Source organism: Carassius auratus, chromosome 3, assembly GCF_003368295.1.
Source record: "Carassius auratus strain Wakin chromosome 3, ASM336829v1, whole genome shotgun sequence".
Classification (NCBI taxonomy): Eukaryota; Metazoa; Chordata; class Actinopteri; order Cypriniformes; family Cyprinidae; genus Carassius; species Carassius auratus.
Genome location: NC_039245.1, coordinates 22866951 through 22880545, shown reverse-complemented (window position 1 = coordinate 22880545; position 13595 = coordinate 22866951). Strand labels below are relative to the sequence as shown.

Below are 13595 nucleotides of genomic sequence, written 5' to 3'. Positions count from 1 at the left end.
TAAACTAAAGAGAAGTATTCTCTTGCAGTTCAAGGCCTTTTGTGCTATGTGTGCAGAAAAAAGGCATGTTTGAACAGTGAGATCACTATCTGCTCTCAACAGGCAAACAATATCACAGTGTTGTTGTTTTTTTTAGTTTTCTGTCATCTTGAACCATCAGTGGCAGTTACATAGTAAAAGATACAGCACATTATTACTAAAAGTCTTTCATGTTCATAATTGCATAAACTGTGACAAAAGTACATTGAGAAAGTCTTCTTCACAATCTTGCATCATGCAATTACTCTTCTTACCATTATATATGTGTTGATTTAATTTCATATGATAAAGCATACTTGTAATGTGTGTAGGTCTGATTGTTGATGGGTTTTGTCTGTGTAGGCCACACTATAAGCTAGGCCTCTCCTCCCTATTGGCTTATTATTTCTCATCTCTCTTGTGACATCTCTGCTCTTAGCCCCTGATGTCCAGATCGATGTTTTCCAGCCTGGAATAAAGAGATTATCTCCAGGCATACTCTCTTACAACCAAGCTCAGTTTCTTTGGATGTTAAATGATTCAGTGCTCACTTAACCATTCTCATCTGGCCCAAATCGGTTTCCAGTGTAGCTGCAGGGGAAGGAAGCAAGAACTGCAGAACAATCTCTCTTTATGGATTTTTCTTTCTTTTTTAAAAGGGTGGCTTACTTTTTTTTTATTTTTTAGGCTTGATTGTGTTTATGGGGTGCGGAGGCGGGGTTTATCTGGGTTTGTGACATAACGGACCCAGGAAGAAGCTCGTTGTAGTCTCTTCCCAGCTGTTTAACTCCCAGAATTTTAAAAGATGATATCTTCATTTACACTGAAATTTCAGCACTGCAACTTTGCAGATATTGTTTATGCTCAAACTGCAACAATATAAACTAACTAACGTTTAAAAAGTGAAATCGCAATCAAGCACCCCTTTAATGTCAAAACAAGAGTTATGCATTAAATGAGACTAAACTATGCCCTTGTTATTGACTAGTGCCATAATGGGCAAATAATATAATATAATGTAATATAATATAATATAATATACACCATTAGGGCAACACATGTGACTAAATTATACAAACACAACACAAAAACCCATAACATTATTGATAATACATTTTCAAAAAAGTAATATTATTATTTATATAAAAACAAATAAGTAAAATATAATGTATAATGTATTAATAAAAAATAAAATGTAAACATTTTACTATTTAAATAAAATATAATGTCATACTTAATACATTTTACTTCAACAAAATATTTACAGAAATTTACAGTAAAATTACATTTATTGTGTTATTTATTTTATTTAATTAATTGTACAAGATGTAGGGTCAGTCAATTTATAATTATTTTTTTTTTAGAGTAAAGACTTACATTGTTACAAAATGTTTTTATTTCAGATATATGCATTTCAGAATACTGGAAATATAAAGATTTTGACAAAAATATAAAGCAGCTGTTTTAAAAACTGGTAATGATTTCTTGAGCAGCAAATCAGCATGTTAGATTGATTTCTGAAGAATCGTAACACTGAAGACTGGAGTAATAAATACTAAAAAACAACAGCAACAACAACAACCTGTCAGGAATAAAACATTTTAAAATATATTCAAATAGGAAACAGTTATTTTAAACTAAATAATATTTCACAATATTACTGTTTCTACTGTATTTTTGATCAAATAAATATAGCCTTGATGAGCATAAGAGACTTATTTTTTAAAATAAATAGTTAATAATAAATAGTTAATAAATAATAATAACAATAAAAATCTTACCCACCCTAAACCTTTCAATATTTTATATAGTTACAAAAATTTTACTGTACATTAAAATTACAAAAAAATAAAATAAATTAAGTTTGCTAAACTTTCAAACGTCAAAGCAAGACATCAACAAAAACACTGAAAAATAGAGTAATTTATTTTAGATATGAACCATGCCTTGGTCCAATATAATTTATCAAGGTTTGTACAGTGATAGTCACCTCACAGAGAATAAGACAGGAGATACTGTGAATCATGATCATTGTAATTTTCAAGTCCGTTAAAATAGTTTCCACATAACACTGCTGCTGTTCTTCTAAGTTAGAGTATAAAACGCATTGATTATGAATAAATTAAGCATATCTGCTGACATACACGTAAGCATACTGTATGTGCACTATATGTCATATTGTGAGCTGTAAAAACACATTCTGCAATATATTCAGATAAATACATACAAAATCATTCATAAGAGCAGACATTTTTATCAGTCTCTGATCAACAGACCCCGAATGTGAGACTGACTCGAAGATGCTCGTAACTCGTCTGAACAAATCAGCTGACACAGTGTGTCGTCGCCTGTGAACTGTGTCCATGAGGATACAGTGAGTCCATGAAGCTCATTTGCTAATGATGAAGATTTAATGTGCACTGCTACCGAAGATAATTGACCCTAACAGTATCTATACACTGCCGCATACAGATTCGCATGTGCACAGACATTTTGCACAGAGTGATTGTTCTTGATTGCATGAATATTATTAAAGGCATAGTTCACCCAAAATTGACATTTCTGTCATCATTTACTCAGCCTCGTGTTGTTTCAGACCTGTATGATTTTCTTTCTTCTGTTGAACATTAAAGCAGATATACTGATGGATGTTGCTAAACATAATTGCTGGTAGCCGTTGACTTCAATGGGTACCATTAGGGTTACCAATATTCCTCAAAATATCATCTGTGTTCAACAGCAGAAAAACTCAAACAGGTTTGGAACAACATGAGACTGAGTAAATGACAAAATTTAGTTTTTTGGGGTAAACTATCCTGGGGTGGTGTTGGCGCAGTAGATAAGACACATGCCTTTTGGTGCGAGAGACCCGGGTTCGAATCCACTGTGAGACACCAATGTGTCCCTGAGCAAGACACTTAACCCCTAGTTGCTCCAGAGGCATGTGAACTCTGACATATATAGCAATCGTAAGTCGCTTTGGATAGAAGCGTCAGATAAATGTATATGTAATTTATTTTATTTTTCCAAATGCATTAATATACCCTCAAAGACATTACAGGTGAGACATCATTTGCTAACATAAATGCATGTGGCCTTGTATTGAAATAACATTTTGCTGTAAAAATGACATTTCCTTTTCTTCTCCTTAGCATTCGGTTGGTCTTAGAAGCAGACAAAAATATGATATTGGCACAAATTCACAGTTGTTACACTTTGCTTAATGCAAATGCATGATTAAAACATCAATATATTTTGCATTATTTTATTATATCTTGGGTGTTATTTTCCACAAAGTGACGAAACCCGAAACCTTATTTGTCCATGGGTTTGAAAACTGAAGTTTGGTGATGGTAGCACCAACTAATGGGTGGTGTTTCTCAACAAACTGAACAAACATTATGACCCAATACTGCCACTAAATAATGCAGAATAAAATGCATTTAGTCACATAATGAGTAAAAGATCCATCCCAAATGTATCAAAATAGGATGAAAACAATGACACAAAGCCAATTTTGAGCAATAAAAATGGAACCATGTTGAATCCTAAAGAAATTCCATGCTTTAACCTCCTCAAAACAGCTTTTCACACCACACTTCACTCCATCATTGTAAACACTGCTGTTAACCCCATGTAAAGATTGTCATTTTGAAGCAGGTTTAGCGCCATTTTTTTTCTACCCTGGGTTATGAAAGCCTTCTTCTGTGCGGTTAACTCTACATTATGTTGTCAGACTTGTGCAGTGTGAAATGATGCATTATTACAATGTTATGACTATTGTAGATGCTCTGCAACAGAAACCCGACCACGTGCCTCATATTCATGTGCTTTGGACAGTCACAGAAACACTGTGTGCTGTATAAACAGTTGTCAAATGGTGACAGAAAACAAGTGAATTGGTTTAAAGAAAAGATTGTTTTATTCTTACCTTCATAGTCTGAAAAGTCCATTCAGGAAAAACTTCTTAACTGCAGTCTCCAATATATAATATGAGAATGCTCAATGCTAAAGCCGTCATGTAAACAGGTTGCAAGCTGCATTTGTCCAATCAATGACACTGACAAATATGCAAATAAGAATGTTAACCCGGAACGGACAGTGTGAAACATCAGTTTATGAATACACAGGATTAATTCTTAACATTTATGAGCAATTAACAATGTGAAACCTAAAACAATATAACCCAGAATTCCTTTCCCTCATGTTTTATAATAACCCAGGGTTAACAATTTTAAATGTGAAAGGCCGTGAAGTTTGTATAAGGAGTTGAATTTTTTCTCTTTTTTCAGTTTCATGAGACTGACACTACTACAGAAACACAGTTGCAATATTTTTGCTTTCTGAAATACTCTGTCATTGATTTCTGCGTGAATGACATACCAGCAATACCACAAACAGAATGATAAAGATGAGCTTTGGAAATCTGCAGCATTATGTGAAATGCAGTTTGTTTAAACATTTACAGTGCATGGGTCTAACAGTATGAGACCTTGAGTGTTGTCTTTTCTTTGTCTTATATATTTCAGAATGCTAAAACTTAAATGAAACTAAAAAAAAATTAAAATAAAGGTAACTCCAGATGGTCTCAGACTTTTGGACTCCACATGCAGTCAAGCCATTAAAAAATAAAAAAATAAAAATAATAATAATAATATTTCAGGACAATTCTTTTTTAGTGAATGATGAAGCGAATATATTTTAAAATGTACAATCAACAACAATTCCCTTCAGAATGATTGTCTGCGTTTCGATGCATTTGCACGCACAAATTTTCCCACAATACACTTGCACACTTGGCAAAATGGCAAAATCCAAAAGCAGCTCTTCATGTCCAACAAGGTGCGGCAAAAAAAGAAAAATAATATTAATAATAATTACAGACCAGTAATACTTTAGAAGTGCCTCCCAGGCGTGTTGTCATTGAAATGTGAGTCTTGTATCAAACAAATGAGGAGAATCCCGTGGCCGGGACCTGGGCGGAGGTGCCCAGGCTGCTAGGGGGCCTGTACAGGTTGTGCTGGCTGTGGTTGTCAGAGGTCAGCAGTGATGGGGTGGGAGTCCGGCTGCCCTTGGGCCTAAACAGAGAGCCCTGGCCCTGGGGCAGTGGGGATGGATTGCTGTGGGGCAGAAGAGGTGGTAACGGTGGCAGCGGGGGCGGGTGGGGACGAGACTCTTGTTCTGCCACCATGTCAGGCTGGGTGTAGCCGTATGCCGGAGGACGAGAGACGCCCTTCTGTTGCCGGCGCCAGGAATTATAGTAGGTGGGGTCACTGATGTAGTGGTTGACGAAGGAGTGGGTCTTTTGCCTATTTGGATCCAATTCATATTCGCTATCACTGCCCTGCAATTGAACAAGGAAAAAAAAATCTGTATTAGATTGTATTTCTAAAGCCTATTTTGGAAATGTGCATTGTAGCCGTTTTGAGTATTAAAAAAAAAACTGCTAAAAGATAAAAATAATATATTATTCAGCAAGGAAGCATCAGATTGATCAAAAATATTTTTACATTCTGAAAGATTTCTAAGATTTATTTGACTAATTAATTTTTTACTTTCTATTTAACAAAAATTCCTGAAAAATGTATCATGTTTCCACAAAAATATTAAGCAGCAACTTTTCATCATTGATAATAATAATAAGAAATGTTTATCAAACAGCAAATCAGCATATTAGAAGGATCATGTGACACTGAAGACTGGAGTAATGATGCTGAATTTAACGCCACATAAAAAATTACATTTTAAAAATATATTCACACAGGAAACAGTTATTACTGTATTTTTGATAAAATAACTGGTAAGCATAAGACATTTGAATGATATTATGAAGAAAATAATTATAAAAATATCAATATTAAGAAAAAAAAAATATATATATATCAATAATATATTCTATTCTTTTAAATACTCTCGTTAAAAAGTTGTACGCTTTGATTTCTATATGAATCAATAGAATACTTATTTTTTAGACTTTCTGAAGGATGTTTTGCATTCTTCTTTTGGAGCTTGATGCTCACTATGGCCTGTTACAGTATTTACGGAAAAGAGTTGCATGAATACTTTTCAAATGTTCTCCTTATGAGATCCACAAAACAATAAGAGCATACAGATTTGGAATCGCATTTGGTGAGTAAAGAATGATTAAATATAATTTACGGAAGAACTACGTTTTGTTTTAATTAGAAGGATATGAATGAGGGTTCAGACTACTCTAAAGAGTCCTATAAACCCTACTAGACTACTAAACACAAACTACGGCCTCACCCAAATCTCTGAGGAGCAGTGATCTTATTTGAAAACATAAGCACCTCCTGAAAGGGCAAAAACATTATTTACAGAGCCTCATATCGCTTGTTTACTGTGACATTATGCTAAAGTGTGGCATGGTGGGAGGGTTTCTATGAAGTAGTAATGTTATGACAGTACAGGTATCTGACAAACAGTCAAAAAGCTCCCAGTGGGTTTGTAAGAGGAAAGACAAATGCTCAAACAAAAGGAGTGCCCCCTACTCTTTTACAGCTTGGGCCAAAAGATTCACGGATTCCCATGACACTAGTTTCATAGTTATTGAGTCAGATACTGCAAAAATGAAGAAGAGGGATTCTAGTATCCTACATCATACTGTTGCATAGAAAGTACCATTATTTATTATGACAGGGAAATTTCAGTCATGAGAATTCATTTAAACCATTTTTCCCTTCCTATGCGGTGCAATGCATAGAAATGAGACCAGTGGCCTTGAATGAGACGAGCTGCATTGGATTGTAAAATAAAGGTCATTTTTATAATCAATTTAATGTATTTGCAGAAATAATATTTTAGCGGAAAAGGGCATTTTGGAGGCCCATAGGAACATTTTCTCCTATTTCAAGCTATTTCAAGAGACTTAATGGAGTTCTCATCTTGTAAGTTTCATCTTAGTCTTAAATATTTCTTTTAAAATTTAGACAAATGAGACAATAGTTTATGTACAGTAACAGGAATGATCTCCAGGGGAGTCAGGTAAGATTGATAGTGTCATCCCCCCCCCCCTCGTGAGCAGCAGAAGACTTAAGCAAACATCTCCATTTAATCTCATTGCTGTCTAAAAGAAACAATTCAGATGTTAAAAGGAATTATTTTGTGTTTTTTCTTTCGTGTGGGGGGTGGTCTTTAGTATTTTGTGTGTTAAAACACTTAATTTAAAATGTTAAATTACATCCACAAACCTGCTGACAGGAGAAATGTGAAGTATAAATAATATAGGCAGCCAAGCGAATCTCTGTATTTACGAGTGAAATGGAATAATCACTGAGACAGATCCGTTAGCATTTGATTGAACTGAGAATAGTGGGAATTTTATCCCAGAACAGAGGCAGGTGGTTGGGGGGAAGGGATGGCAAGTACAAGGGGATTTGTGTTGTCAGCCAAAAACTGAAAGTCGTTTCAGAGGCAGAGCAAGCTATTAGTTTTTGATTAAAGATTATGAAGATAAACATTTTTACATTTAAACATTTTTTTTTTCAATTGCAATAACATGCACTGATGAATCATGGATAATAGTTTCAAGAACAGTTTAAGTAAATATCGACCGATATTCCGATAACATCAGAAACTAAAATATTTTAAGAAAATCATTGACCTTGTTGGGGTGAATCACCTGTGAGTCAGACACTTCTGAAGGCTTCTCGGTCAGGCTGCTGCTCTCGGCTGGGACCAAGTCGTTGTATTTGATGCTGACGTCTTCATCAGAATAGTGCAGGCTGCCGGGACTTGGTCGTGGTGGAGATCTAGAGGAAACCAACACAGAGAGAAACACTTTAGAAGTCATTTAAAATCAACATATGCTGTTTTGAGATGTGTAAGTATTCACAAAAATTGAATAGAAAAAGTGAAAGAAAGCACAATGAATATTTGTTTGTAGAGAAGCAGAAAAAGGTGTAAACATAACAGTGAAAAAGCTGTTCATCTGCACTTCCTGCCAATGGCTAACACTCTGGCGTCTAACACCGCATGTTTTTTACTGAATCATCTCTTTTCATCTTCTCCAACACGGATTTGTGTGACATTAGTAGCTACAAATTGCAGTGTCCCCTTTATCTTCTTTTCTTCATTTTATAAGAGATGGCAACCAGCATCAAGGTGAAATAACAACACACTATGCTGGAGAATGAACCAGATAGTGAAAGCTGCTGGGTTATTATAATATGTGTAGTACTAATGCTTCATTTTTCATTTGTCACAGTTGTCGTCAATACCAGTTGCAACACTCCAGGGTCAAGAGATTTCATCCGGTTCCTCACAACAAATAACTTCATAGTTTCAAAAGACATGGGCCACTTTAATGATACTTCCATGGAGCTTTTCTTTGATACAGACAGTAAATAATCCATTAAGTGTGATCTAGACTATGCAGGAGTTTAAAAGACATCACAAGGAACTCATAAAGGCCCAATGATGCCACATCCTCGTGGATCAATTCTCAAAGCTGATTTTGATCGGATGAGTCCAGGAGAAACGACGGATGACTAGCTTTCTGAAGGGAAAGGGACGGCGAATCATCCCCCAGTTTCAGTAGCTACAGGGGGTTGGACTGTACTTCTTTGAACAAGTTCACTTGTTTGTTAAAAAGAAAGGAAGAAGGATCACTGTATGGCAGGATGGGTTTACTTGATTTGCCATAATGAGGTCTGATATATTCTCAAAGCCAAGGTCACTGGAGATGTGAGCTTTTGAACTGAGGCTGCTAAGCTGCCCTGCTTCAGTACATTACTTCAGTTGGCTTATAAATCAAGCTGAAATAAAACACATGGGGATGAGGCTTCAAAAGAACCAAGCAGGAAGCTAATGAGTTAAGGAATATCTGATATGCAAGAGAGTTAATAATAAAACATGGCATATCCCAGCCAACAGAATCAATGGTGAAACAAGGATGCATTGTTCAACCTGAAAATGAATAAGAGGACCATGTGCTAGCTAGTATACTAAAGGAAAGCCTTGGTGGTGGAGGGGCTGTCCCAACAAAAATCAGGCCCCTGGGAATAAAGCAAGAGCACTAGGGGGAAGGGAGGGTTATGACATTGTATCTGTTTAAAATTCAGAGTAGGCTGAGGTTTGACGAAGGTTGAAACAGAGAGGCGGAGCCACATCAAACCGCCCCCAACACAACTCAGCAACCAGAAAGGTGCTTCAATCATTTATGAGCGCTGGGGCCTTCCATTCTTCTTATTGATCCTCATCCTTCGCCTCTATCTCTCCCGTCCCATTCCAAACCCTTTCCTACATTCATCAAAGATATCTCTTGTGGCTCCATCTTGATAGGAGCTCATTAGCAGAACTGCATCCAATGTGGAAGTCCTTCACTGCCCAGGCTCTTTGATCTCCATCCTGGGCTCTGCATCTAGGCAGAGAACCAGCACAAACCCCCTAGCACATTCCAGTATAATGGGCCCAGAGCGGCTTCTCCAATTACCACCAGAGGAAGCTGGAAGCAGACCCATCCCTTCATCCAATTGAGTTAAGTTGCCTGCAAAGTCCTTCAGTTCATAGACTATTATTGCACACTGTTCATGCAAATATCCTGTTCATGCAAATAAGTCCAAAAAAAAGTATCTGTAGAAGTCCTGAAGCAGGGCGTAAACTACAGTGGGGTGTACGAGGAGGTCTGACCTCCCCAACTGAGGCCTGAACTCCTTCAAAGGAATGAGATAAATGTATAAACATTTTTAATTTAACAGTGAAATTTACAGTGTTCAAACAATGGTTCACTAATGATAGTGAAAATATGCAAGACCTGGTCACCTGGTCACATTTGCCCAATGTGGTGACCATAGCAAAAGTAGTCGCACAAGCATTTTCCAGTGCAATAACCATCTGAATGGTCATTTAATTTCTGCAGTGTCACACTGGGTAGCTCCACCCACCAAAAAATCTCATTGTACAAAACCTTGGTTCACAAAGTAATACTAAATACTAAATACACACTTAACATCAAATTGTCTGAATGGCTTGCACTGTGCAGTGTGAAAACATGGTTCTGGTAAGGGCATAAATGTTATGATCCGTATTAGACAATACACTGACAAAATGTACTGTCATGTTCAATCAGTCACTTTATTGTATATAAGAAAATAAGAAAGTCAAAGACATTTGGCTAAATGTGCTAACAGTGCCAAAAATATGTAAGTACATAGGTTAGTACTTTATTCCAACAGCACCTTTCTAGAGCACGTCACGGTCTTGAATATCTTTCTTTTAGTCCTTAATCTACAGGGGAGATGGTATGTCTATCATAAATATGGTCTGCTCTAAGCTCAAGAAAATGTGAAGAAAGATGCTTTGTTGAAGTAGCTTACATAATGGTCAATTTACACAGAATGCATTTTGAATGTCAATAAGACACAAAGGAGGGGGTCTGAGTGGTCCAACTTTCACAGTCTGGTGTGTTCTTTCAGCTGACAGATTGCAGTTGGGGATTTGAAAAGAGCGACTGTCATTAAAATCCATGCCAACTCGATCCATTTAAAGGATGCCTGAAGTAGAATTTTAAATCAACAGCCGGGCCTAAGCTCTATGTGTGGACAGAATACATTCCTCTCTAGCTCTTTTGTTTGCACCCATTTGGGAATTAAACCCATTGTGCAAACAACGGCCTGAACAGCATACTGACAGAGTTTACCTCAAAGAAAATTCCAGAAAAGAAAAAACATTAGCAGAGCAAACTATTCCACTAGATACTGTTCAAGACTGTTGTACACTGTTTGTGAAGTGATATCACTGTATGTTTCTTATAAATGGAAATTGTGATTCATGCACACATACTAACCGGGTATAGATTCCGTTCTTACGACAGAAGGAATTTTTGACCGAAAGTCGACGGTTGTTGAGCTCCAGGGCAGGGAAGCGTCCTTCATCCAGGCGTACCATCTCTCCATGGGAGAGGGGCAGAGATGTGCAATTCGAATGGGCACCTATAGACAAAGAAAAGAGGACGACTTATGATTATAAACCTATCCATATCTGTCTATCCTTCCATCCATCCAAATATCCAGTTTCATTCATGAATACATAAAATTACACTGTAAAATGGGGCTTTACATCATCCAGCCATCAAACCAATCATATATTCATCCAAATAAATAGATGCTTATCTAAATGAAATGAAATTAAATGAAATTTTACTTCACTTCGCTGTTGACATAAAAAAATGTTGTGCATCTAATCTAACTCTGTGGTATTTTCACGCAAATTCATCTCTCACTAGGCCTGCCAGTCCAGAACTTGAACCACTAACCTCTAGTTGTGTGGCTATGGGTTTGCCCTCGTTGTGTACATGACCATGGCAGCGAAGCAAGTCAAATCTCACTAGGTCATGCAACATGCATCTTCTTAAGTCAAAAGACCTCTTATCTCAAAGAGTCGAACTGAAGTGTGATTCCAAGGAGGTGAAGAGTTCAGTGACCTCTTCGCCTAAACGGACAGTGTGATCTCCCACCTTGCAGAACTTCTGGCCTCACTAGACTTCAGTAAAAACAAACCGGCACCAATAGATCAGGACCGAACAGGGTCTGGCGTGTGGGGCGTATCTTGAGAGAAGCCTTTTGTGTCCAACACAAACACTTCCTTTGTGCTACTCGCACATCCACAGCCCTGTTTACTGACCCTGGCACAGCACTAAACGCTGACCAAGCTCAGAAGCAGCCATGTGAGAATCCCTCCCACACACCGAGATCAGCCTGCAACCTAACCTCCCCAGACCTCCAAGCAGAAAGTTGCATCATGCATGGAACTAGAAAGCACTTTCTTGATCTGGCAAGCGCTAATGTAACTGGTTGTCTTTACGCAGCATTTTGGAATAAATGTATTTTAAATCAATCCAACTGGAAACAACAGTCTGTCAAAATGTGAAATTTGCTCTTTTTTTAAAAAGGCTGTGACACACCAAGCTGATGGTCGGTCGTTAGCCAATGTTGGTCCATCGTTTAGCGCCTGTCAATGCAAGTTTTTGCAGTGTGTTCCACATTGTTGGCCCTAGTGGTACCCCGTTGGTGGATTTTTAAAGTTAAATAGGCATCAGTGAGTAAGATCAATCTGATTGGCTGTTCAACTTCAAACTAGTGCACAAGAAAAGTGATGTGATGAAAGCAGAAGTGAGGAAAGCAAGCAAAGGATGACATCAAAAGGACACACACAGAAGGCTCTTTAATTTTAGATCTTCACGTTACTTTTCAGAAATGTTTGGCCATGTAGAAAGTGAAATCCTAGTTTTGGTTTCTCTTTCTGATTCACTAATACAGACTACTGCCACCTGCTGGTATGGAGGTTATTGAATGTACATGCTTGCAGTCTTTTTCCTGTGATCAAGCTCAACTTTCTGGCCCAGATGCACACAATATGAGCTTACAACACAGTCGACTTTTGTCGCCCCTCATTCTTTTATGTTGGTTTGGTGTGTTGTGGCCTTAAGGGTTTGTGGTCCATTTCATAAGTGGCAAAACCCACAGAGTTTTGTGTGAAACTACTCAAGAATAGTGAGAAACGACTTGATTGTCAACTTCTTTCCTAAGCTGAGACAAGACATGAAATGATAAGTGATGTAATTTTACGTGAAGCTGCAGAATGCCTCCCGCTGAGACAGCAAAATGAGTCAGCAATCAGGTTGATAGTAAAGACTACAACCAACTGAAGCAAACAGATGCTGCTATTGATCCTTTGAGCCTCTCTCAAGTGGAAAATCACTTTTTCTTTTTTTTTTCCAGAGCACCATAGCAATGATCACTAGTGATGGGGAAATGGAGCTAAATTTGAGTCCATTTCTATTTAGTTGCGTCAGTTAGCAGAGAAGGACAGGGCAATCAGAGTAATTGAAAGATATTTTGGATCTATTTAAAGTGTTTTTGGCTTATCAACCCACCTGAGTCTGTTTTCTTGGTGTATTTTTTGCTCTGCCCTCGTATGATGAGGATGAAGATGATCAGAAGGATGAAAATGAGGCCCACGAGAGCAATAACCACCAGAAACCACCATTCCTCATAAAAGGGGGAGACCTTTTGGGCTGGTAAAAGAGAAAAGAAGCAGAAAAGTGGGTTTGCACAACGTAACACAAAAACCATTTAGACTTTCTGGTGTGCTAGTTTACCGACCTGATATTGAAGGAGAAGGAGCACTTGGAGAACCATAGCCATAGTCATTCACCGCAATGACACGGAAGTCATAGGTGACCCCTTCTCTGAGGGTATCCAGGTTAAGAGTGTATGATGACACCTCTTTAGGGATGTCTTTGATTAGAATATCCCACAGTCCTTCATCTGTTGATGGCAAGAGTGCCATTATCCCTTCTGTAACAACCTTTAAAGCTGCGTTTCTGAACAATTTCTGCTGTTTTCCTTTTAACTTACCAGATGGCCTTGCTTCTATAACATAGCGTGTGATGGGAGCCCGTCCTGGGTCACCGCTGGACCAGTGGAGAGTGAGGGCTGAGCCGTAACGAGAGATAAACGGCTCACCAGGGGGCCCTGGAGCACCTGTGTCACAGAATATGGCAATAAGATGCTAGTGGGGCAGAAATTACATACTTCCGCTTTGGATTTGAAGAT

At 37.7% G+C, this 13595-nt stretch overlaps 1 protein-coding gene across 6 annotated transcripts in view; it reads right to left on the bottom strand.

The window, feature by feature from the left end:
- Positions 1-2990: 2990 nt before the first annotated feature.
- The window catches only part of sdk2a (sidekick cell adhesion molecule 2a), a 115577-nt gene continuing 104972 nt past the window's right edge, over positions 2991-13595 (bottom strand). For 3 of the 6 annotated variants that reach the window (XM_026214973.1, XM_026214991.1, XM_026215006.1), the window contains 6 exons: positions 13398-13523; positions 13143-13307; positions 12914-13054; positions 10826-10970; positions 7643-7790; positions 2991-5362 (listed from right to left, as the gene is read on the bottom strand). In XM_026214973.1, coding sequence (XP_026070758.1) covers positions 4961-5362; positions 7643-7790; positions 10826-10970; positions 12914-13054; positions 13143-13307; positions 13398-13523 — 1127 coding nt within the window. In that variant the 3' untranslated portion in view covers positions 2991-4960. The remainder of the gene's footprint in view (positions 5363-7642; positions 7791-10825; positions 10971-12913; positions 13055-13142; positions 13308-13397; positions 13524-13595) is intronic. The other 3 variants (XM_026214982.1, XM_026215000.1, XM_026215015.1) reach the window with 1 other exon arrangement.